This window comes from Hevea brasiliensis, chromosome 15 (assembly GCF_030052815.1).
Source record: "Hevea brasiliensis isolate MT/VB/25A 57/8 chromosome 15, ASM3005281v1, whole genome shotgun sequence".
Classification (NCBI taxonomy): Eukaryota; Viridiplantae; Streptophyta; class Magnoliopsida; order Malpighiales; family Euphorbiaceae; genus Hevea; species Hevea brasiliensis.
The window spans coordinates 74,654,455-74,680,681 of NC_079507.1; the positions used below are offsets into that span (position 1 = coordinate 74,654,455).

The 26,227-nt window shown below is 36.5% G+C and overlaps 3 protein-coding genes and 1 long non-coding RNA gene across 7 annotated transcripts; 2 read left to right on the forward strand and 2 right to left on the reverse strand.

Moving 5' to 3' along the window:
• Window positions 1-10: 10 nt before the first annotated feature.
• On the reverse strand, window positions 11-1,599 carry LOC110631429 (uncharacterized). The gene is made up of 2 exons (XR_002490512.2): window positions 1,434-1,599; window positions 11-273 (listed from the first exon to the last, which is right to left on the reverse strand). It is a non-coding gene; the product is annotated as an uncharacterized LOC110631429 (long non-coding RNA).
• Window positions 1,600-1,798: 199 nt separating this feature from the next.
• LOC110631426 (GTP-binding protein OBGC, chloroplastic) lies at window positions 1,799-7,095 on the forward strand. Of its 4 annotated transcripts, none has more exons than XM_021779254.2 (7): window positions 1,799-2,964; window positions 3,283-3,556; window positions 4,141-4,432; window positions 4,534-4,708; window positions 5,659-5,767; window positions 6,187-6,307; window positions 6,628-7,095. In XM_021779254.2, the coding sequence occupies exons 1-6, from the start codon at window positions 1,877-1,879 to the stop codon at window positions 6,277-6,279; spliced, it is 2,031 nt and encodes a 676-aa protein (XP_021634946.2). In that variant the 5' UTR covers window positions 1,799-1,876; the 3' UTR covers window positions 6,280-6,307; window positions 6,628-7,095. The 4 variants fall into 4 exon arrangements, with proteins under 4 accessions (XP_021634946.2, XP_021634945.2, XP_021634944.2 ...); XM_021779253.2 differs by having other exon boundaries at window positions 1,800-2,964; window positions 6,728-7,095; XM_021779252.2 differs by having other exon boundaries at window positions 1,801-2,964; window positions 6,723-7,095.
• Window positions 7,096-16,788: 9,693 nt separating this feature from the next.
• Window positions 16,789-18,209, forward strand: LOC110631439 (ethylene-responsive transcription factor ERF086-like). Its single transcript, XM_021779268.2, has one exon. The coding sequence runs from the start codon at window positions 16,945-16,947 to the stop codon at window positions 17,971-17,973; it is 1,029 nt and encodes a 342-aa protein (XP_021634960.2). The 5' UTR covers window positions 16,789-16,944; the 3' UTR covers window positions 17,974-18,209.
• Window positions 18,210-19,370: 1,161 nt separating this feature from the next.
• Window positions 19,371-26,085, reverse strand: LOC110631438 (zinc finger CCCH domain-containing protein 34). Its single transcript, XM_021779267.2, has 7 exons — window positions 25,562-26,085; window positions 25,260-25,405; window positions 24,913-24,978; window positions 24,560-24,679; window positions 24,136-24,453; window positions 23,735-24,052; window positions 19,371-20,422 (listed from the first exon to the last, which is right to left on the reverse strand). The coding sequence occupies exons 1-7, from the start codon at window positions 25,647-25,649 to the stop codon at window positions 20,030-20,032; spliced, it is 1,449 nt and encodes a 482-aa protein (XP_021634959.2). The 5' UTR covers window positions 25,650-26,085; the 3' UTR covers window positions 19,371-20,029.
• Between the last annotated feature and the right edge of the window lie 142 nt (window positions 26,086-26,227).

Sequence of the window (26,227 nt, forward strand, 5' to 3'; positions counted from 1 at the left end):
ACCAAGAAAATTCAGGGTCTGCAGAGCAAATTTATATAATACAGGATAATATCACATATAGCAGTAAAAAAAGCTTCTCAACTCAAATAAGTAATCAGGATAGGAACAAATAGTTTATCATACATGTGTTTCAGAGACACCTTGAATACCCTAGATTGACATTCCTTTGCAAAATCTTACTTTCCCGCTAATTTCTTCTGTTTCACAAGATAATTGTTTCTGTTGTTTGGGCCATGGTATGCAATAACATCATCTATTTTTTACTCCAGCTCCCTGTGGAAATAGCAAGAGCTACAGATGATAAGCATTCTGTGAATAGAAGGAAGTAATAATATTGTTAATAACAATAATAATATAACTTTTGTAACCAAAGAAGATAGGAAAAAACAACTTGAAAAATGAGGAAACCATATCCACATCTGACATTCCTATGTTTTACAGGAATGAAGTTGGCATCCAATTTTTGGTGATAAATATCCATATAGACAGACCGACCCCAACTTGTCTGGGGCTGAGGACTGAGGCTTAGTTGACAATAAATTCCTAATTGTACACAAAGGACGTTCCCCAATTCAAATTAATGCACCAGAACATCACACTGGTGCTGAAAGCAGCACTTTCCAGTTTGTTTAAAACCAGAAAAGTACTAATTCCCAGTGAGAAAGGTGAACGCCATCTAACTTGAAAGATTGTAGCATATGAACATGGTAATGGATACTACATATATTGGCATGCCTGTCTGGTACTCCTACGACCAACATTGTAGAGTTAATTATAATTAGTCCATTTCAGTGTAAAAAAGACCATAAAGTTGGGGATAATGACAAGCTTCTCCCATCACTGTCAATGCGCAAGCATGGGGACCAGATGTTCAAAACCCTCAAAATCTACCAGGAAAGAAAGTATTGCTCGACACTGCACAAATTACTGGAATAGTATTGCTTTTACATAGATGTCAACTATATTTGAAAAAGAAAGATCATATGGAAACCAAATATAACACAAGTGGTTCCTAAGCTTCATCGTCCCACAAGATTCGCTGTCCCTCTTTTGTCCAAATGAGATCCACCAAGATTCCATCGGCGGGTCCATAAAGATTTTAGCATACCCTACTAAACTCGCTATTTATAAGCCATTTCAAGCAAAGGGTAATCCATGGTATCTTCAAATCCACACCAGAAAGGGGGGAAAAGGTAAAGAAAGAGAGAAGGTAGCAGTTGAGACACAGGAGGAGCTAATATTCAAATATATGCCAATATAACAATATGCCAATATAACTCTATGTTAGTTATTAACACCCGGATCATGAAAACTAGAACACACGAAAGATTCATTTCAAGTTTGGGTTATGGTAATGGAAAGAAGCGAAATCTATCTAGCCAGAAGATCATGTAAAGATTAAAATCTTAAGAATTGATCAAAGTTACTGATACCTGAAGGGCAAAAAGAAACAACAGGATTATAAGGTGGGCACTGCAGAATCAGTGAGTGAGGACGTTAGCCTAGCTGTAATTAAAGGCCCCGAGTCAATATCACATAGGTACGGTTTTCTTTTTCATGCGGTGGCCTTCCACGGCTGCCGCCAAGTACTTATCGTATTTCAATTTTCGCCCCAGTATTTTACCGTATTTATACATTTCCGTATTTCTGTTTGTGGATCAACCGCTAGGCTGGGCTTCATTCTCGCTAAATTTCATTAGATATTTGGGCCGGATCGTTTCGAAGTTTGACACCCGTTTACTGCACAACGTGGCAGAAGATGATTGAACATATAAAGATCTTTGAAACGGTATCGTATTTCCCATATACCATCCATCTATCTTCTCAATCTCAGCCTCGCCTCGTAGCCACTATCTACTGACTTCTGAGCAGAGAAATGCGAATGGCTTCCATGTCCATAACCTGCTTCTCCCCGCGAGCTCTAGCTCGCCCGAGAACTGGAAACCGTATCCCTAAAATATCTTCTCCGCAAAGGCTTTCTCGAAGCCTCAGGCGGAACCGCAACTCTAATTTGAAGCCTCAAAAGAGTACGTACAAATCTGCACCACAACCACTCACCTTACCCGGAGGCGAAGCTACCACTTACACTAGCCTTCCTTTGAGAGAAGATTTCACGGCCCCTTCACTTAGTTTTGCAGCAACGGAATTTAAGCTCTCCGATTCAAGTGTAGTGGAAATTGATGAGGACGCCGAGGTATACCGTTTGAGTAGCGAAGAAGAAGAAGAAGTTGAAGTAGAAGAAGATGGCATGGATGGTAATTTACGGGTTGATTATGGGAAATTTGAAGTGTATGAGGTTAATTCTGATGTTGAAGAAGATGACTATAACGATGATTATGAGTATGATAACGAAGAAGACGAAGAAGAAGAAATTGTTAGTGGCAAATCCGTAAATCATTACAATGGCAATCGCTTTTACGAAACAGAGGAGAAGGAGGAAATTACCAATGGCGAAACCGTATATCTATCCGATTTCGAGGATGGAGATGTGAAAGAGAAGGGAGTGCCGGCGGTAATGCGATGCTTCGATCGCGCCAAAATCTACGTCAAAGCTGGAGATGGTGGAAACGGTGTCGTGGCATTTCGGCGCGAGAAATTTGTGCCCTTGGGTGGCCCATCTGGCGGGGACGGAGGGAGAGGGGGAAATGTGTATGTAGAAGTCGACAGTTCGATGAATTCGTTGTTGCCATTTAGGAACAGAGTGCATTACAGGGCGGGAAGGGGGTCCCATGGTCAGGGAATGATGATGAATGGGGCGAAAGGAGAGGATGTGGTGGTCAAGGTGGCACCAGGCACGGTTATTAGAGAGGCAGGGAGAGAGGAGGTGCTGTTGGAGCTGTTGTATCCAGGACAACGGGCTCTGTTGTTGCCCGGTGGGAGAGGTGGCAGAGGGAATGCGGCGTTTAAGTGTGGGAGCAATAAGGTTCCCAGGATTGCTGAGAATGGCGAAGAGGGTCCGGAAATGTGAGTATTTAGTAATGACCAATCTGTTTACCATGCATTTCCTTTTTGGCTATTTTTAAGATTGTGATCTTATTCTATGAGAGTTATGTTTGTGTATTAACCGCTTGAACTGGTCGGTTATTATTTGTTTCATTTTCCAATGTGATTTATCTGAGATTGCATGACTAGGAATTTTATATTTTACCATCAGAGTATTCAGAAAGAATTATGAACTCATTAAATTTAATATTTGGTGGAACTCAAGGGAAGTAGTGCTAGGTTCAGGTGAGTTACTTCTGTTTTGTGCATGTTAGTAGGAGTAATGGCGTTCATGATCAGGTGGTTGGAGCTCGAGCTAAAGCTTGTCGCAGATGTTGGAATTGTGGGTGCCCCAAATGCTGGGAAAAGCACACTTTTGAGCGTGATAAGTGCTGCACAGCCAACAATAGCAAATTACCCCTTTACTACTTTACTTCCTAACCTTGGTGTAGTTTCATTTGATTATGATTCTACAATGGTAGTAGCAGACCTGCCAGGTCTACTTGAAGGAGCACATGGCGGTTTTGGTTTGGGCCACGAGTTTCTACGGCACACAGAGAGGTGTTCTGCTCTGGTACAGGCATTCTATCATGAACTGCAATTAATTATTAGATTTGAAGATAAATTATTTTTTCTGTGTGGTTGAAATGGCTAATTGTTGTCCTCTGAGCTTCTGCTTATCATGTTTCACCACCTTATCTTATCCTTTAGCCAATAGAATTTTAATCTCTTGTCTTTTCTCGCTGTCAGTTTTACATGCTGTAGTTTGCGATTTCAAAGTTCTGTTAACATGTAAATTCTTGCTAAAGTCCAAAGCAATGGCCACAGCTGTAACAACCTCAAGGGACTTGAATGCAATTGAAATGATTTGCCAAATGCTTTTAGCCAATGGGATTTACAAGTGTATGCATGATACATATTTTTGTGAGAATATAAGAATTTGTGTTAATGTTACCAAACGTTTGTGAATTTAAATGGAGCTCATGAGTGATAACTAACTAGACAGTGATTTCAAACTTTTGCCACAGTTTTTCTTTTCTTTGGTCCTCCTTTTTTCTCATATTATTTTTTCTCAATAAGTTCATCTGAACAGTCCTCATCCTTGAACTTGTACGTTGCCATTTGGACTAATGGATATTTGTTCTTTTGAATTTCCAGGTACATGTTGTTGATGGCTCCTCCCAGCAGCCAGAATATGAGTTGGATGCTGTTCGTCTTGAGCTGGAATTGTTCAGTCCAGAACTTGCTGAGAAGCCTTTTATAGTTGCCTATAACAAAATGGACCTTCCAGAAGCATATGAAAATTGGCCATCATTCAAGGAAAGACAAGAAGCTCGTGGGATGGAGCCTTTTTGCATGAGTGCTGTGAAGAGAGAAGGCACTCATGAAGTGATATGTGCTGCTTACGAGCTTCTACGAAGAAGTAAAGGAGCCAATCAAGAGTTTGAAGGTCAAAACTTTACTTAGTTTTGTACTTTATTGTACTTTATCTGGATGTTCACAATTTTCTTGTATATATTTTATTCTCTCTAAATTTACATTGTGTTAAAGTTTCATCTGCTTCAGGTTTGACAAATCCAGTAAATTTGAATCATGTAGCTGATAAGGTACAGAAGCAGCGAAGGTCCCCTATTGATGACTTTGAGATCTTTTATGACAGTGGGTCCAATATTTGGCATGTTGTTGGGTCAGGGTTACAACGTTTTGTTCAGATGACAAATTGGCGGTAGGTTGCTATTGATAATAGTTTGGTCCAATTATTGCTATTTTTATTCTTTTCTTTCTTGTTGTTTGATTCTTACAGTCATCGGATTCCCATCAATGTGTTGCATGTGACTCTAATTTGTATCATCTTTTTCTTTAAATACCAAGTTATTAGAAGTGTAATACTGAAAATGTGTTAATACTTTGTATATTTTACATTTCCAGTTAGACTATGTGAATTCAAGTGACTTAGCAAGTAGTGCTAGCCAAAGTTAGGGTCCAATCCATAAATGGGAGTAGGATTGTATTTATCAAATTTGAAATCATAACAGTACTAAAGTTGCAAACTAAATTTTTTTCTCTCTCTCTTTCTCTCTCTCTCTCTCTCTCCTGACTAATGGAAATGCTAAACTGCAAAACATGCATTGTTAGGCTGGTTGGCTAGTGCTGTGGATAATAAGAAGTTTTAAAAGTTTCTATGATAGGCCATCTAAAGCATGTAGAACGACATGAAATAATGAAATTTGTTAAGCCTGTTACATCAATACAGTGGTTGCTAATGGGATCATTTCAATGCTATCTGTTTCCCTTTTGAGTTGTCTAGCAAAATCTCAACCTTAAAAATTCAATAAAAACCATCATGTCATCTCCTTTTTACTTGATTCAAGTCTCTTAAATTGCTCTTAATAATTCTTCCAGAAAGGGGGGCAGGATAGATAAAGTGTGTGTTGGTTGGAAGAGAGGAAGGGGGGAGGGAGGGGATTGCATTGAATGCTCACATTTTATTTGGATATTTTACTGCTATTGCATCTGATGCTACTACTTGATGATACCTTAATTTCCAGAATAGCTGTATTCAGTCTAGCACATTTCCAATTATAAAAAGTTTAGTGGTTTGGATTGATCTTTTTTTGTCTTTTATGTTCTTTTGGCCTTCTATTGATGAAGTATTTAATGCATTCTTTCAAACAGATATGCAGATTCTGAGAGACGGTTTCAGCATGTTTTGGAAGCTTGTGGTGTGTATAAGTCTCTCACAAAGATGGGTGTCAAGGAGGGTGACACAGTGGTTGTTGGAGAGGTATGTGTAATACTTTATGTGCCGAATCACTCCCATTCCTTGTCATGCCTAGCATTAGCACCAAAATAATAAACACCGTCGCTAGCACCCATGTGCAGGACACAAACAAATGTTTATATGATAGTGCTAGCACGGTAGACTTCAGTTATGACTTATTGCTGCCGGCATCTTTAAAACCTTGTATTCGTGTAAGGTACACAGTCAACTTTACTGCGTCTGTTGAAGTTCTACTTGCTTGTAACTTGGTAGTTGTACAGGTGGGGTCATGGTTGCATCTAGAACACAGAGCTAACCATGTCTGTGAAAAAGAATGGAATTCTTCACTGTTGCCTGAAACCATTTGTCCATCTTGAAACTGTTTTATAATGTTTCTAGTAATTGCTAGAATTATAAAGATTGTATTTTCTTCTTCACGCCAGATGGAAATGGTGTGGCATGATTCTCCTGGGGGCGCTGGTCCATCGAATATGAAGAAAAGATTTGATCCAACGAAATGGCCTCAGTTGATGTAATCCTCTTATTTTTGGTTGATCTCAGAAGGTAAAATGTTTCTTTGTTTTTAGGATCAGTTTTATAATAAATGGGGAGATTTTAAAACTGTGGCATGTTTGTTGCTTGTCCATGATCCATCAGTAGAACTTTAAGGAACTTCATGGCCAAATAGCATATTGTTGTCTGAAATAAAGTTTCTAGAGTAACAACAAACTTATATTTTAGGTGTGTGCTACAGCATACATTCATGAATGCATGCTCACAACCTTCTTATCGGATGAATGTGTTAATTTTGTAACAAAAGTCCATGATCCCTTGTTGCCTAAATTTTTCTGAGATTTCGGAGGTTATTTTCTGAGATTTCACAGGTTAAAAGAATTGGAGGTACTAATATAGCTTGAAATTGAAGTTCAAGATTTGTCATATGGAATCGATCTTTATGAGAGTGATATTGACATGGCAGGATAGATACAGCAGCCAAAAGTGTTAAAGCAAAGGCATATGAGCTTGTCCTCCAGCGTGCCTGATGATGCTACTTGATGCAAAGAGATTTCTCATGCGCTGCATGATACCTGAAGCTGAAGATCCTAGTGCTCATTTTTTCTTGTTAATGCTGTCACCACAAGCACAGGCAGATGCCAAATGGAGATTCAAGCTAATTTAAATGATATTATTTGAGCGACGGAGAGAATATAATCAGGCATTCAATACCTAGATGGTATAGATATCTAATTATTTGTCCCTTTATTCTTAGCAGAGATGTTCTACGAAGAGTAATAATGTGGTTTTCGCTGAAGGAAAACTAATCATAATTTCATAACCATTTATTCATTTCATTCTGTGTTTATATATTTTTGAGTCTTTTTTAATTGTATAATTAATCGCCAAAATATTTTGATATAATTATTTCTAAACTAATAATGCACAGAAATGTTAGGGCTACAAATGAAGGAGCCTAGAAGCATTGCCGAAGTTGAAGTATTCTTGTGACAGGAGAAGATGAAGCAATTAGGGCAGCATCTGTCACAAGCAAAGTTCCACTGCAAAGTCATCGGAAGGGTTCTCTGCCATTGGTACATATGAAAGAGGTTAAAACTTGCATATTTTGGATCAGTATGTTCCTTGAAAATGTTGATAAATCTACATGTTCTATCAGATGGCAATCATAAAGATTAAATTTCCAGAATTTGCAAATATGGTTAATATTTTTATTTCATATGTTTCAAGTGATAGCACTCCTGATTCTGCATAAAGCATAGCTTTTACTGGCTATATTTTGAACATTCCATGTCATGATAGGATCTGAAATTCCTGTATCTAATAGTACATTACATCCAAATGAAGGCAAAATTGGTTAACTCCATCAACCATTGGGAATTTTCACATCTACTATGTTAATGCAAGCATTTACATCTGCTTTTTTTCACCTTTGATTCATTCCTCCTATATATTCTAGCCATGCCAATATCTTTTATTTTGGGATTGGTTTCATATCTCTATGAATTATTCTCAATATTGAAATTTTGTAATGGTAAAGAAGTCCTTGAACAATGTCTTACATGATGTGGATGCGTTTTTTCCAATCCAATGAATCCCTTCTTATTGCTTTTTTCTGGCCATTATGTTATTCCCCCTGAAACAAACCAGTTCATCTAAAAATAGTAGTTGAAAATTATTTGATCCTTTTTCTTCACACTATTTTAATTGTATTTTATCATATTATTATTTTAATTAATATATCATTTATTAGCCAGCAAGGAAAACTTACTGGGATTATATAATTGTAAATTTCCGATTAAATAAGGCTTTACGGAGCCAAGTCAGCAAGCCGTGATGAATGTTACTGGCATGCGGAGTGACAACAAACCTCGTAGTTTGTGTCCTGAAACGAAGACAAAATCCTTATCCAAAGCTCTCTCTCACTTCTGGACCGTCCATTCCTAATCGAACCGTTCCAATTGAATCTTTGACCGGAATAAACGGTCACTCCAATAAAATTCTTATATGTGTTTGCTTGTTGCTACATCAGATTAAAAAATAAAAAATAAAATTTATCTATTATTATTCATTACATTTATTAATTTATATTTTTAAACAAAAAACTAGAAGAAAAATAAATTCTAATCAGCCTTGATAAAAATACATTTTTTAATAATTTAAAGCACATTAAAATACACCACATAAAAAATTTATCAAATTTTATTATATTCAAATCTAAATAATTATCAAAGAAAAAAATAAAAAAAAAATAAGTTAAAACATAATAACTAAAATAAAACAATCAGCAATATCAACTGCAGCTATAATTTATCCCCAACATGAGATTTGCTTTTACTGTACAGTACAAGTACTCAACTCCTTAACAAATCCTCTCCGTACATAACCGTAATTCACGTCTAGTCAATGCGTAATCTCCCACGCCCATCATTAGAATGTAGAATTGCCCCACCATGACCTTTGTCTGTTAGACACGTGTCTACGTGGTCCAATGACTGTCAGTCTCGATGACGTGGCAACAGTGGCGAAGAATAATGGCCTATCACGTTTGGTCTTCTGTAGGTGGCGTGGCAATGTCCCATTGGTTTAATAGAAAGAGCAATCCCTGTTTTTGTTGGCCGTAAGATTTTTACTGTTTGATTAAAACAATTCGAATATTTTAGACAAAAGTTCATATTGACCCTTAAATTTATCTTATTTGTCCAACATAATCCTATTTTAATTTTATGGATTAATTTAATTAGCAAGCAACTTTTACAATTTATTCAAATAAGTCCATTTTTAACGGTTGACCGTATACCTGTGTATATGGTTGGATTCAAAAATTAAATTGAATTAATTCAATTCAAAATTAAAATTAATTAAATTAAATTGATCAAAATTTACTTTCAACTGAATTAAAATTAGTTAGGTTCATTGAATTTTGATTTTGGGTCAAAATTTAAGATTTTTCCTTTTTTTAATTTTAATTATTGAATTTTATCAAAATAAAAATCTAAACCTATGAGAGCCCTTTAATTCAGTTTTGATCATCCTAAATTGAAACAAGCCTATCAGATTTTGTTTGGGAGAAGATATCATAAAATAAAGCTTTATAAAGTTAAGCTTTTCATGATTTAAAAAAAATAATTAATTAATTTAAAATCTTAAAATTATGCTAAATAAAAGTATTGATTTTTTTTTATTCGATATAATTATTAAATATAACTTAAAGTGTAACAACCTCAATTTTTGTAGAAAAAAAATAAAAGATAAAAATATTATTTTTAAATTAAAATTTAAATCTTGATTTAATTATTTGATAAAATTAATTATACTGAATAAAGATTATTTTACTATTAGATTTTATACTTTGCTTTAATTGTTGATTTTATTATTTTATTTATATTGTAAATATTTCAAAGAAAATTTATGATTATATTATATTAAGGTGGTTAATTAAATTTTACTTAAACTTTTATTTAAGAAAGATGTTTATTATAATTGTTTTACAGTATTTTATTTTATATTATTTTAAAGTTTTCAACCTTTTAAATTTAATAATAATTTAATATAAAAAAAAGTTTGAAAAGATGTTCACGATGATGATTGTAGGAAGAGTGGATTTATTTTGTCACGACCCAACCTATGGGCCGGACCGGTACTAGGACCTGGGCCAGCCTAAAGCCCCCGAGGCCCGTAGTAAGCCTAACTATTCATTAACCCAACTCTAAGGCCCATTTAGGCCCAATTTCAAGAATTCAACCGGACAGAGTCCTGCCACAAAATGGACCTTCTAACGGGGAGTTTTTGACTCACCCGACCTGTAAACACAGTAAATACTCAATTGGGAAGCTCAGCTCACCCTCCACATACTCGTATCATCATAAAAATATATGGGAGCTCAGCTCCCTCATCCAGTCCGTCAAACATGCAGATCATGATACATTTACAGGTCCAACATGATGATAATATTACATACCAAAATCAAATAAATACTTCTAACACATGCAGAAATTCTAGGAGTAAATAAAATTATACAAATATTGATAAATAACCTGCGAAGGAGAAAAGCAGGTTAACCACAATAAAATCCTCCTGTAGCCTGAAAAAAATATTGAACAGGAGTGAGCGTTCGACTCAGAGAGTAAAATATCAATTTTAACCATAATCTCTATAACTATCTAAAACTAATGCACCCTGTAGAGTGAAATGTAACATCAGCAATAAATTCACATCATAACAGCAAAAAGGTAATTTGGAGCACTCACACATCCAGTAATATCAATCATAATATATAGGAGCTGATCCCCTATACAGCTCTCTTAAATCCAACCTGGTGCCAGCGAAGAACTCAAGCCGGACTTTCACTTAATAAACCAAATCGGGGTCCCAGCGAAGAACTCAAGCCGTGACTACCCTCGAAGGATCGGGTCCCAACGAAGATCTCAAGCCGTGACTACCCGTCCTATCCATAGTACACATCACATCACACACACCCCAACGCACATACACTGCTCCAAATTATCACAACAACATCAATGGCACTTTAACAGTTATGAATGCAACATAAAACATGCCTAGAGTTTAACTACATAGATACATACATATAAGTGATACATGGGCATGCTTAAACATATAATAATATCGAAATTACAATTAAAATTAATATTTTACTCACAGACTTGACAACGATCACTGTGGCGGTTGGGCGGAGGAAGGAGGCTGTCCCGGCTCACCTGACAATTATATTACAATTATTTAATACAATTGACTCAATACAAATCAATAAAAGACCAAATTCGTCCTAAGTCGTGCCGAAAATCCAGCAGAGTCTCCCCTATACCTAGGACCTACCCAACCTGCAAAAGGGCTCAAAACACACTTCTATATTCGTAACTCATATATCCACAATTCAATCACATCACACAGCCCCTCCTGGGCCCATCAAATCAGTCATCCATCACAATATGTAAAATTTCAATTTAGTCCTTATAATTGATCATTTTTGCAAAAACTATCCAAACAAGCTCTAAAAATTCTAAAACTTTGCCCCGCGGTCCTTAGCAATATTATTAGGCTATTGCAAAAAGAATCATAATTTTCTGAGCTATCAAAAATATTTTATGGATTTTTAATCCTATTTAAGCACTATAAAATTATGAAAAAGTAAGGTTCGGGTTTACCTTTGCTGATTTCGACTTCTGGAATGCGCTCGGGATGTCTGACAATGGTAGGGTAGCCAAAAACCTCGGTCCAGTTCGGAGACTTTTCCGGTAGCGGGTCTGTCTGGCCGGAAATTCACAGACCCGGACAATTGTCTAATTTCCGTGAATTGAGGATACCTACACGAAGCCCACAACACGGAGGTTAGTACATAAATTTTATGAAATTTTCTAAGCTCATTTAATGCTCAGAATAATACTGCAAAGTTCCGTGGGACCCACCGAAAAACGGCGTCAGAAAAATTCAAAATTTATGTCGCCGCGAAGCTCTCGACGAGTGGAGCGCTCTGGTACTCTCGGTTTTCTCGTAGGGTTCACGGTTTGCGAGAAATCTAGCCCAAAAGTCAAAATGGGCTAAAACTTCCCAAGCAAAAATTAGACAAACTGCTCAATGGATTTCGGTGTTCTTAGTGTCTATGGAAAGCTCTCGATGAGTAGATGGATTTAAACACAAGACCCAGTCCGATTGGTGGCCGGATCGACCGGATTTTGACTGGGAAGACGAAGCGTTTATGCGTCGCATCGCTTCGGGCGCCGTTTTCCGGCTTTCCAGGAGGCGGTCGGTGGGTTGGGATGGCTGGGGATGGGCGACGGCGAGCTGGGGTGGCAGCGGCGCGGCAAGGGGAGGAGGGAGGAAAGAGAAAACGGGAGAGAAGGGGAGGGAGGTCGGGACGCGCGCAGGGAGGAGGAAGAAAAAAGAAGAAGATCAGTCCGATTCGATCGGTCTGATCCGATTCGGTTCGATTCGGCCGGTTCGATTTAGAATCCAAAATTTTGAATTTTTACTCTGCCTTGGGACCGAAAACGAGGTCCAAAAATTCCGAAAAAAAATTCTAGAAAACTCAGAAAAATTTGTAGACTCCAAATATATTTTTAGTTTTGCCACGTAGTCTTTAAATAAATTTTTAAAAATTATCAAAGTTTATATTTTCGAAAAATCGAACCCGATTTTTAAAATCCGAAAAATCTCAAATAATTTCTTAAAATTTAAATAAAATTAAAATGTCAATAATACTCATAAAATAATAAAATTTAAAATTTTGGGGTGTTACATATTTTTTTCGAGTCTAACTTGTATTTTCTTTAATAAGTTGTGTTTTTTAATTTAATAATTTTTATTGTGTCTATTTATTTATTTATTTATTTGTTCAATTACTAGAATTCCGTTGTAACATTAATTTATGAATATATTGTATTAATTAATACAAAAAAATATGATATTAAATAGTTTGCACATGATGGATATTAGAGTTGAGCTGAACCTCTCTAATTTTAGTTTTCTGATAGTTATCAGGTTGGTTTAGTCCAAATAAATTTATAATATTTTATTTTATTTTATTTATATATTGAGCCTTAATTTTAGTCATGATTATGGGTTTGAGAATAATAAGGCTTATTATGAGTCTCGAGAGTTTTATGCCGACTTAAGTCTTAGTGTCGGTCTGACCTGTGAAATCGGTCATGACATAAAAGTTAAAATATACAATTTGCTTTAAAAAAAATACTTTTTAAAAAACTTTATAATCTTTTATTATTTAAGGGGAAGGCTTGAAATGGGATGAAAGGGCTTTGTAAAACTTCACTCCAACCATATTTCGGATTTCACAATTTTTGTTCAAGCTTCCTCCAAATATCCAATCCAATGAAAAATAATAATTACAAATTTTAATTAGTCCAGATATTAAGCTCTTCTTCCTCTCGACTTGTGTTCAAGCTGAGGCACGAATCTCGGCCTATCCAATTCCATATTCACAGTTGTAGGCCAATGTCGAGCAGGGTATTGTAATAAAGGTTGGCAGAAAGCAATAAGAAAATCATTTCAGAGAAAACATAAAATATAATCATGAGATAGACAACTATTAATATTATCCAGTAGCTGAGGCTAACATTAAAAATAGAACCCAGTTCCTCAATTAGCTTCTCTTTCTTTCTGGGCTCAAGAATTAAGTTGCACCAAACTCTTGAGCATGTGTGCACTTTGTCTAGCTCTGCTTCATTTCTTAAACATGTCTACACTCTAGCTCTTAGCCCAGCAAGCTCTTAAACTACTTAAACCACATGCAAGTCTATTAATGATATTAGAACTTTTTTTTTCTTAGAATCGGTATATTACAGATCAAGATACAAGACATATAGCTCAACTCACATATTATTCACATATTTGTATCTTAAATTCATGATAGATTGATTTCAGGCAAGAATTTTTTAATGATATTACACTCTTTACAAATCAACTGTTTTTTTTTTTTTTTTTATCAGAATCAACTGGGTTGATTAATTAACAAGAGGGTAAAGATGAAAAGAGTTGGAGGAAGGGAAGGGAAGGGAAGGAAAGAAAAGTCCAAATTCAAAGATCAAAGTCTAAGTGGTTAGAAAGACAAGTTAATGTTTCTTTCCCATAAATCCCGGGACACCTTTAACACTGATAAACGAAGAGAGAGAGAGAGAGAGAGAGAGAGATAGAGTGATGTTTGGGAGATTGTGCAAAATTCTTATCTGACCCAAACAAGGATTGCTAATCTTATCTTCCATATCAAGAGACTGGAGAAAGAGACCCCTACACCGTCCAACCCAAAAAGTAGCGTTTCTTTTTTTTTAATATACAACTCATTCTTCCATCCATTTTAAGCATCTCATAACTCTATACTCTTACATTCCAAGTAGCTCACACCTTTTTAGATGCCACCCCTTGACTGCCCTTTCTTCTCTTCATTTCCTCCTAAAAATTCATTCTTTATCTCTTCAATTTCTTCTTTTTTTTTGGGTTTTTTATGATTTTTTTAAATATCAATCTCATGACCCTTTTTGAAGTTATTCTTAAACATATGAATTTCCATTTTCTAATGATTTGGTCCACATGCAAACATTATCATATATCTTCCCAATTATAGGTCAAATGGAGCTAATTAATCCAACAAGTTTATGATTTATGTATGCATGTTTCTTCAAATCTTCGGTGGATGAGTCAAGGGTCATAGATTCTGTGACTGTGTCATTCTAAAAGAAAAAGAAATATGATTGTTATTTATCTTAAATTACTAATACACATGATTGCTTAGTTTTCATTTTCATACATAAAAATTTCACCTTTTTTTTTTTCTCTAATTTAATACATAGTTTACAGCAGACAACAATAATGGCAAAGCATAAAATAGAATTTGGAAATGCTAAAAACAAGAAAAAGAGGTTGACCCATTTGATTATGATTAGTTTATGTCATTCCCAAAGCCATTTTAGGGTTGTGTAGGTTCATCAAAGAGAATAAAAATATACTTTTTCCCTTTTAGAACTAATTAAATAGGTAATGGTAGTGACCCACTTGTAGCTTATGTTTGGGCAGTTTAATCCACCTTTCTTTCTTTCTTTTCCAAGTGTTCTTCGAGCTTTTGATTGCCCTTTTGACTATATCCCTTTTTGCTTACTTTTGGAGATCAAACCCTTCATGTCTCTCAATTCTTTTTTCCTTAATTCACTTCAAAAGATCTACAAATAAAAAGGCAGTTTTCCTGGTATTCTCTCTTCTTTTCAAATGTGCCTGTTTTCAGCTTTCAACAATATATGATTAGTCAGCTTAAACAATCTTGTTATTCTGCAATTATAGAATCCAAAGAGTCTCCTTCATTTGGGTTTCATACTCGAAACTTCATAACTCTAAAATTAATATATGTTATTTTCGAGATTATTTTTATTTTTACAATTATGAAAGTTATCCTAAACACATTTCCACCAAGAAAATTCATTCACTACCCATAAGATTTCATATGTGGGCAGTAGTACATACAGGCACGATCTCTTGAGCTAAATCAATGTCCTGTTGGCCTAGAAAGTAGAAACAGAGAAGAAGCATATCAAACATAAGGGTATGTTTAGGATTGTGACTATAGTGGATCCGCCACTACTTTTCAGTAAAAAAAAAAAAAAAAATCACTTTGAATCATTGTTTTGTTAGATTAGAAAGTAGAAATAGAGGATCGAGTGTTTGGTACGAGTAACTTGGCACTCTTATCTTTTAAGCGAGATAAAAGACATCTATTAAAAGCACTAGGTTGACTCGGTGCAAACAAAATTAGTCTTGATTTATTGGGAGTTTGACAAGTTTTCTTGCCACTTTCAAAGTTCCTAACATCTTGACATTTTGTTAATTTTGTAATCCTAATCTCACAAATGAATGAAATTGCACATAGAGACAGACAGACAAACAAACCATGGTCAACTGCTACAAATAGTGCTTTTGCTTAAGCTTAAGGCAATATATATGTAAAAACTAAGATGTGAAGAATATGTATAAAGTGACAAACAAATCAAAGCTAAAAACTTTGACTTATGGGCCCTTTTGGAACGCCAACTTTTGTTTTTGCACAAAGACATGAAAACCTAAATATACAAGAATTTCTTTATTCTTTAGCTCAGTTGAGACAATTCTTGGTTTAATGCTAGAGATAAAAACTTAACTACTCCCTTTGAAAATCTTGAAGCAGACAAGAACCTCCATGTAATTTCATTCATCTATTTTGCATAAAATGCGGATTCACATGTGCATAATGGAGTTAATATAAAAACATATTATTATTAGTCATTACACCGTTTAGATTCAAATATTCAAGATTCTCTACGTATTTTTCTTTTTTAATTTTAATTGTTCTTAATACAGTATTATTATTAAAATATAACTCGAATTTAAGATTTCATAGTTTTAATAATTATTAGTATTGACATTCCAGTAGGATACCTTAGCAATTGGGTAAGAAAAAATATTGTTCCCTAGCTCCAGGAGCTATATAGAATACATATTTTCGGGTAGATTGCCTAGCTACTGAGTTTGCACGTGAACTGGTCATCTTACTTATAGTTTAACTCCAACCTCATCTTATTATTAACAAATGGCTACTGCTTGCATTTGCCTTATGTAATGTTGACCTCATCAATTAATCACAATTTAATCACCAACTATATTTAGTTTTTTGAGAATTTCTTTTTAAATCTATTTAAATTTAGAGAAAATTTCTCTCTTTTTAATAAATTGTTCAATTTTACCTAGTTTTTAGCTTAACTTAGTAGTTGAAAGTTATCACTCGCTTGATGAATTTAGATTCGAGTTTTCACTTTCTTAATTTCATACTTAAAAAAAATGGAGAGAGGAAAGATGGGAGGAGGGGAGAGAAACCCTAAAGGTTAAGACTTAATAGAGACCAAAAATTTAGAAGAAAGAATCACTAAGAATTGGGTACAAGAAATTGGAAAAAGAAAAGGGTTTAAAAGTAGGTGGAAAAGGCAGCATATTGGTCTTCCAAAGAATGACATCTACAGTGTCCTTTTTCCCTTCACTCCATGATTAAATCAGAGTCTTTAAATGACTTCCCTATACCTTCATTCTCTATACCACAAAATCTTTAGACTTTGAGTTTCTCCCTCATCTCTACCCTCATTTCGTTTTTTCCTCTCCTAGCTATCACTCCTAAACTGGTTAACCTCATTTTCTTCACAATGTCCACCTCACAAACTTCGGATAAACCCTTATATGAACCTGTTAAGATAGATGGTGGCTATGCTCTTATTCAAAGAAACACATCCCCTCCTCAAACTGGGGAAAGAAGAGGCAGAAGAAAGCAGCCAGAACCAGGGAGGTTTCTTGGGGTCAGAAGGAGACCTTGGGGTAGATATGCTGCTGAAATTAGAGACCCAACCACTAAAGAAAGGCACTGGCTTGGTACATTTGATACTGCTCAAGAAGCAGCTCTTGCTTATGATAGGGCTGCCCTTTCTATGAAAGGCACCCAAGCAAGAACCAACTTTATATACACTGATAATGGTACCTTTCACTCTCTTCTTACTCCATTTGATGTTCAACCATTCTTGCCACCATCACAGTTTTTCACAGGCTTTCCTGAGGATAATAAACAACAACAACAACTAGCTCCCACCAACCACAACAGTCCAGCCAAGCATGAGACTTGTCAGAATGAGACTCCCAACCAATCAAGTAGTGAAACTAGTGGTGCTGAGACTTCAACTGAATCAGCATATGATAACAGTTTCTTCTTTTCCCAGGATGATTCTAACTCTGGCTACTTGGGCTGCATTGTCCCAGATAACTGCCTAAGACCACCTACCAATCCCACAAGTGCAAACTCCAAAGCTCCATGTGATCATCAAAACTTTTCTTCCATTGCCACAACTTCCATTGAAGGCCAGTCACATTGCAATAACTATGCATTTCCTCCAGATACTACAAGTGAGCCAAGTAAAGCCCTTAACCCTGGAAACTATCCCCTCTTTGACGAACTCAACTGTGGATTCTGGGGAGATCAGAAGCCATGGGAGTTCAACTCTAATGAGCTCTCTGCGATGATCAATAATCCATTAATGGCGGGAGATGTGTGCATGGAAGCTTTTTATTCTGGCACCAACAATCCTAGTTATGGATCAGTTCCTCAAGCTACTACTTCAGTATCTTGCACTCCACCACATCCTCCATATGGTGACATAGTTGACTACGGCTATTCACTTTTCTAAGTACAGGGTTGTTATTGGGTTATCTGGCAGAATTCTATTTAGTCATATTTTGATTTACATGCACTTCATGTTTTACTGTAATTACACAGAAAGTTTCCATATGTGAGCAAGAAAGAGACATGGAATATGTATCCCAATCCCTGGTCCTATGAGTTTTAAAGAACGTGGTTAGTTTGAAAAGCTCCTTGGCTTGTTTCAAGGCAGAAAGTGCTCATTATTAGATGCGCAAAATATTGACTGCGATTGGTGTTTGTCTTTACGGCTATTTGCCTGATCTTTTTTCGACAATGTTAAGAGGATGACGCATGCCATTTCCAAGCACAGGAAGTTGATCAATCATGAATCACTAAGTTATAGCAGCCCATAAGCCTTTTCTCATCTACAAGACTATAACTGCTTGCCACTGTATTAGTTCATTTCATTGCATATCTGTGTGTGGAATTCAGTTCACTGTGTTCAGTTGCATTCAAATGGGATTTGGTTGATTTTCCGGACTGGAAAAGGTCCATCCTTGTTAAGTTATTCTGGCATTTGCTGTTGGTCCCAACCCTTTAATCCAAATATTGAGCAGAAGGACCATCCCTACAAAAACATAGAAGGGCTACACATGTACAACAACTAGATCGATAGGTTCCTCAATCACTTAATTTGACATGCCAATATTAACATATTAATATTAACTCCATAAGTGTACTTGAATTTCAGTTGATTTAGGAGCTAATTACAGGTATAATGAGGTCAAGGCTAGATTGACTATTTAGCTGACAGCTGCTCAAGTATAGCTCTCGGCCTGCACCTGCACAGGTCAAAGGAACCCTAGAATATAGCATCAGCTTTGCTGCAATTCACATCTCATTGGGAATATTGAGGAACTCAGAGAGGAAATAGTAACAAGTAACACATGCACAGCTGACCCATCAACCGAATGAGAAACCAGCAGCAGAGAACACAGCCTCATCATCAGATAATTTACCTACAATGACTGAATCTTCAATGGCTAGTGGAAACCAGATGTTCGGTAACACAGGAGAGAGTGCTACAATCCCGATAAATTCAATCATGATTAACGGCTCACCGAACCTTACTTAGTCCCCATTAAGGAAATACTAATCAGCAGAGCTGATGTTCAAGAACAGAAGTCGTAGACGCCCAAATCGCTTGATTAAAACCAAGGTGGAAAATTATTTCTCAATCTATTTTTCACTTTTTTTTTTTTCACGGAGAGCTAGGCTGTCTTCTAACGGGTAGTGCACAACTCAAGATTTAACTGCAATGGCCATTACTAGTCACTGTTTCCCACCAAAAAATTTACCTGATATTTGCATATGCGGCAATGCTCATGCAAAGAACATTAAATGGTGAAAAATGCAAGAAAGGATGATTATTACAGAGTCGAGTGATTCTTCATATATTCATATTTCATAATAAATTTATCAATACCAATGTCGAGCATTTCAATTTTCACAACATAACTATGTACCTAATCACATGTAAGGTAGCATTTGGATGTTTCCTTTTGAGTCTTCTGTAATTACTTCTCCTCTTCACAATAAACCCCAGACAAAAAGAGGGGGAAAAAGGAAACCTCAAATTCCTTTCTAGAAAAATTGGAAGCCTGTTCCCAAATGTAAAGAAAACTGTAAAATGATGGACATGAAGACACAGATGATGTAAAACGAAGAATGCTATAGGACTGATCAATTTCATTTTTTAAAAGGATTGCAGCATAAATAAACACAACAAACTCCAAAAATTGGAGAGTAGACAGAGATTTACCTAAGGGAACTCCAGACTTTGGTGGTTATTTAAAAGAAAGGCAGAAGGATATGTGGAGTTTTGCTGAACATTTTGAGGGTTGGCCATAGCTTATTAAGACAAAAGGGATCGCCGTAAGATTATATGAACACAATTATCAGACCTAACGTGTTCTAGACCTGAATCATGGTACCATTGTGGCTGAGAAATGAAGCCTCCTATTTGAGGGATTGAAAAAGGAAGGGCAAAAAAAAAATATATGTTTTCATGAATTTGATCAAAAAGTTGTTTGATATTTTGCCTATATTGAGGTATGGGCCTCTGTGCTGCTGCTGCTCCCAGTTGAAGTGCCTGAGCTCTGGCTAGACTGTTGCACACCAGAAAGAGGAGCAGGCCCACTCTTTGAAAAGGTTGAACCCACCAATCCGCTAGATGTGCTTGATGATGAAGACATCCTGGTTGAACTGGAGTCCTTGCTTGACCCTGAAATAAGTTCAGGTCGCAATTCCGAAGATGACGATGATGGGGCTAGAGTACCAATTGAAGAGCCCACAGGGTAAGGTGCAACAGGCATATCAGCAAGAGAAGATGCAGATGGACTGTAACTCAATGTTCCCATCGGATGATCAAATTTGCATGCAGGTCCAAACTTGCACTGTCCCCATTGTGTATAGTGAGCACAAATCGGTGCACCCTGACAAGCATAAAGGAATATCAGATGCATCACAACTTAGGAGACGACTTGAGCTACAACAAACTATGCACACAGATACACTCGTATAAAATAAAGCACTATGATAAGGCACTTGCATATGTGTTAACTTATGGTTACAACAGTAAAATATTGAAAACCAACATAAACAGGAGGGAAATGCACAACAAACAAAAGAAGGAAAAGCAGATGACTGAGCGAATATCAATACAAATTAAGGGAAAAAGTCTGAACATGACACTGAAAGGAGTAGTTTCATATGCAGTTCAAATGCTTCCAGAGTTAGTGGCAGAATTCTCACATATAGTAAATAAATTGACTGATGAATTGATCTACTCTAGAGACAAAGCATAGATGCATGACATTATGCTAATCCATTTAATTTGGCTGAACATATATTCATTTGCAACATGGAATATTTCCTGTAGATGCACGACACAATATTTGAAAATGATCTCACATTAACAACAGAGGATCTTTAAACATGTAGAAGGCACCATAAGATCACTCATTCTAATCTGCTTGGGCTCATCATACACATAACTGGATGGCTTATGAAAAAATCTGTTTGAAAATGAGAAAATCACGGAAGAACCACAAAAAGTAACATGATGAACAAAGAATAAATAATGACCATTCCAAGAATCCAAATTGACAAGTCAAATGCACCTACAGCAACCCCTGCCAGCACCAGACGTGATGACTTTGATAACTTTGAAACAATTGATGATACAACAAATTCAAGATCTCAACAATATGTGAACCCTAACTAACTTAATTAGCAATAAACATACATTATAGGGCAAAAGAAGCACCACTCACCAAAAAGAAACCCTCAATTTAACATTCCTCAAAATTGACTTCCAGAACCTAATAAATTTATGCTAAAGAATGCACACTGATCATGGTTAGTATGGCCTTATAGGAGGGAGATAGTGACAAGAAAGATCAATTTCCTGAGAAATCTAACACTGGTTAAGAGATGCACCAAAATTTCCTAAGAATCTTACCCACCTCCAAACTCCCAGTGATACATCGAAATTTACCAAGAGAAGGAACAGGAAAAATGGCTCATTATAAGTATTTCACCTTATGAATTCCAGTACTAAAAGTGCTGACAAATATAGCAGACAAAAGAAAGTCTCCCAACCAAAAATCTTCCACACATGGATCCCTTACACCAGCAAAACATACTCCCAAAACCTTTTCTTCAGCTGATGATATATTAAAGCATTAGCCACAAGCATAACCATACAAATTCTCCCTGTTAACAGATACTGAACAGTTATAAGCCACCTATTATTCACTCAATAATAGAAAAAAGCTGCACCTTGCAGTATATCAATAAATGTGAAGGTGATCAGAGCATGGAAAGGAATGACACTGAATAGTTTCTTCCAAATGAAGTCAACATATGCAAGGTAAGACTGAGAAAATATGGTACAAGAAGAATGGGAAAAATAAAGGCTCGAAGTTCCATGATGCATTGAACAAATCTTTTTCAACAGAAAACAATAATCCAACTTTGATCAATGAAAGTAGCATAATGTCCCTATTCATCTTTGCCACGTCACATATTCACAGTACTACCATTAGATTATTGCCAGAAAGGCTCCCATAAAAGTAAACCAATTAAAATTTAGCAACCAGAATCACACAGCTCCTCTCACAGCAAGGATAAAGGATGGTGGGGAAAGAAAAGAAAGGAGATCATTTTTCTTGTTCCTCTCTGTAAAGAAGAAAGAATAGAAAACCTTCCACTCTTATGGAAGAATACTGCTAAAGTTCTGAAGACTGAATATTGCAATTTACATTTTGCAACAAATAAAGATTTGGAAGCAAGTTTATCCCACTGTAACTCTGAGGTTAAAAAGCATAACAGGTCAAGGATAATTAACAGCCTATTATCAATATTGTATCATCTTATAACTTCCAAGCTGGGAGAATATCAGACAGGAACTAGCAAAGTTCTCATTTACCAAAAAAGGGTGTTTTTCAAAATAATAAATTAACAAGGTATTCAATAAACAGAAGAAGTGACCAAGATTTGAAATTTCAAATATTAAAAAACAGCAAGTTAAGACCAAAGCCAGCTGCAGCAGAGATAGAAAATTGAAATGTGTAAAAATGCCAAGAACGACAGGATTCACAAGCAGGCACAACTTGAATGCCATCATTTACGGTCTCTTATATTTTCAAAAGCACGATACATAATATCTAATGCTAAATATATTAATAAAAGTTATCATGCCAAAACAAACATTTAACACCAGCATCATGAAAACAATGATCAGATTGCAAAGATCAAAAGCACAATGTTAAGTATCATTATGAAAAATGAAGAAAGTCAAAAACTAAATTATGTTGTGTAATCACAAAACTCATAAACCACAAAAGGCAGTAAAGGCAACAGGTCATATATTATAATCAAGCACTGGAGCATTTCGCTACTTAACATTAATTGAAAGAGGAACAATTGATTGTTGGAGTACAAGACAATAACACTCTCTTATTTTATTAAGTTAAAGATTGCTAAGGAAAGAATCAAGAAAGCAATATTCTCCTCTTATTTTCAACAATAGAAGCATATTTGAAAATGACCTTACTCTAAATCTTTGGAATATTCTATAAAAGCATGAATGATACAATCTGCAGAAAATGTTGACATTGGAATTACTAATGAAGTTTCAATGTCAAAATTCAATTCCGGCTATAGAAGAAGAGGACGCAAGGCAAAAGAAGAAGAAGAAGAAGAAAAAGAAATATTCAAGAAGTACTATTTTCAGTTAAAGATGCCAAAATAACAGTGCAAGATAACAAAACAAAGCTCCAGGAAAGCACTATATTAAAGGCAAGTAGTACATGATCACTGCCTCTTATAAGCTCTCAATCATCATACAACAAGTAAGAGTGTGGGTAGGGGTGCATGTGGACATGCATGACACTGTTGTATCAATAGATTCAGGACTGTGTGCACGTATATCAATATTCTCACAAAGGAAGGGGGAAAAACTAAAAAAGGAGACTTGAGAACACATTCAGCAAAATTTACCAAGCGAAAACATAAAACATAGGGGGGGAGAGAAGAAAGGATGGGAGGAGGAGAAAAATTATGTAGCTTCAGCACACGTTCACATTCGTGGAAACAAATCCACAACTAGATATAGACATACTTTGTACATATGCTTCAAATACCACAATATCACCTATTATATTGTTATCCAGTAAACAATATCAATAAGTACAAGAGGCCTGCTTTATTTTGCAACTTCTGTTTATTGAAAGAATTCTTACCGGACGCAAAGGAAGGCGAATAGGGCTAAGAACAACAGTGGTTTTTGGTGCAATCAATTCTGGAGGATGATGATATCTACATGATGATCCAAATTTACAATCGCCAGTTTTCATGTAATACTGGCATTCTGGTTGGCCAGGTCTTTCTGGAAATGAGTGTTCCTTCTGGCTGCTGCTGGATGGACCAATTGAAGTAGGCATGGGTTGATAGGCACCTGTATAAGCAGGTGCTGAAGGAGATAACTGTGTTATCCCATACACGGAGCCTGATCCAACTCCCGGCTGAGTGCTGGGAGATGCAACTGGGCTTACAGGTGCCTGCACTACGGGGGATGATGAATCAAAATAATAGACAAATACAATCAATTTTTATGGAATAAAAAAAGCTCTCATTCACATACCGGGTATGGACTCCAACTCGGATAGGAAACTAAACCTGGGGAAAGCAGCATTGGACCATAAGGACCTTGCACATAAGAGCCTGGCAGAAGAGGAGGCCTTGCAACTACTAATCCATACTGTTGAGTAGAAGGAACAGATGGAGACTGCACTGTGGGATATAATGCGGAAGCTGTTACTGAAGCAGGCACGGGTGTAACTTGCGGAGCCAGTGACTGTGCTGGGATTTGTAGGCTAGCTGGCTGCGGGTGATGGAATTTACAAGTTGCACCAAATTTACACTGCCCTGTTTTTACATAGTATGTACACTCTTTTTCACCCTGTTAAACTCAAGTTTTAAGCAAACTTAACTTCAGAGTTCAGACTCAGAAGACCATTGTGATAAAGATATTAAACATTAAACATCAATGTAGAAATATTACACACCGGACGTATCGGGTACCCTGAATAATTTAGTGACACAGGGCTAACAGAAACACCTCCCTGTTTAGGATGATGGTACTTGCAGGAAGCACCAAATTTGCATGTCCCTGTCCGCATGTAATACTGCAAATCAAGCAAAGAATAGCAAAATCAGTGCAACTAGAACTCAACATTCCCACAAAACATCAAGCCTGAACAAAGGCATCACAAAATAGTGACATTCAACTTGATCCAAAGCATGCATAAACTAATGACATCCACATTCTAAGAAAAAATGCAGTGAATGTACATTGTCAAAATTTGCATGTATGTGTTCCAATCTCTATATTCAGAGTGAAGACAACAATATAAAGTACCTGGCACACAGGCTGGCCCACTCGCTCAGGAAACTCCCCAGCACCAGCTCTTACAGGCCCTATTACCTACACAATATTACGAAACAATTTATTATGACAGATCATATTACAACAACACCGTAGACTGACCAAACTCTTTCAGAATTTACTCATTTCATAACAAACCCACATATCAAAACACAATTACTCAAATTAAGCAAACAATCTTCCAATCTCAATTAAAAAACCTCAAGATCAAACTCAATCGATCCCAATAAAACATTCAATGATCACTTTGAAAGAACCAATCATAAAGCTCTAATCCAAACTCAATTCAAGACAAACCAAAATGAAACAGCTAGAATTACCGCGCCTCGGTCACGCGGGTGATTGAACCGACACCTAGCCCCGTACCCGCAAAACCCGGTCCTCAAGTAATAGATACAATCAGCCTCGTTGGGTCTCTCCGGGTACCCGGATTCCCCTTCCCCTAATCCCAGCTGCCAAACACCCTCTGCATTCACACCCAAAACAAACACAACAAATGAACAAGCAGATAATCACAACCCAAATAACAAAAACAAAGAAGATCATACTTACAAAAACCATTTCCACTTGGCTACACATTCAATAAACCTTGCGAAATTGGAATGCAGGTGAAAGAACTTACCTTCAAGCTCAGTTTCAGGTCCCGGAGCCGTCCATTCCTTTGACGGATCGGACTGCGAGCCCTCTTGTGTCCAACCGTACCGGTCCATCCGAAATTCGCGGAACCGGACGGAAGCGGACGAAATTGTACCGGCTTTCGGACAGTTAACAGAATGAGGCTCCGATCAAATGGGGGGCGCCTCGTGTCTGCGCTCGTATTAAGAGAGAGAAAGAGAGCTAGTGTTAGAAACTGAAGAACGAGTTTTCTTCGTTTGGATTTTGCTTTGGGGATTTTTTTTTCTTTTTTTTTTATTTGTTTTATTTTCCTTCTTTCACTCTCACACACAGACTCGCTCAGTGCTTGGTTTTATGGTTTTGGTTTTCTCTCTCTCTCTCTCTCTCTCTCTCTCTCTCTACCAGCTTTCAAAGCGATGGCATTTGATCTTTCTTCCTTCTATGTGTTTTGGTGGTTTACATACGCGCCAAACAGAGAAGAAATCACCTAAAATAATGCTTATTTTTCAGGTTAAAATATTAAATAAAACTGTGTTAAGGAAGCTGAACTCAACTTCAGGTAACCCACTGTTTTGTTTGTCTTTTAGGCTTGAAATGTCGATAATGCCCTTCCCTTCAAACGGTCATTACCGGAACGGCGGTGAGTTGTCTTTTTGTCATGGGTTAGACTTCA

Bases quoted from the DNA above. Each gene is read 5' to 3' on its own strand.
- LOC110631438 (XM_021779267.2), bottom strand. From the start codon at position 25,649: ATGGACCGGTACGGTTGGACACAAGAGGGCTCGCAGTCCGATCCGTCA. The intron at 24,979-25,259 runs GTAATTCTAGCT...AATATTGTGTAG, and splicing joins ACCCGCGTGACCGAGGCGCG to GTAATAGGGCCTGTAAGAGC. The intron at 20,423-23,734 runs GTAAGAATTCTT...TATGCTTGTCAG, and splicing joins TTCGCCTTCCTTTGCGTCCG to GGTGCACCGATTTGTGCTCA.
- LOC110631439 (XM_021779268.2), top strand. From the start codon at position 16,945: ATGTCCACCTCACAAACTTCGGATAAACCCTTATATGAACCTGTTAAG.
- LOC110631426 (XM_021779254.2), top strand. From the start codon at position 1,877: ATGCGAATGGCTTCCATGTCCATAACCTGCTTCTCCCCGCGAGCTCTA. The intron at 3,557-4,140 runs GTACAGGCATTC...TTGAATTTCCAG, and splicing joins CAGAGAGGTGTTCTGCTCTG to GTACATGTTGTTGATGGCTC. The intron at 5,768-6,186 runs GTATGTGTAATA...TCTTCACGCCAG, and splicing joins ACACAGTGGTTGTTGGAGAG to ATGGAAATGGTGTGGCATGA.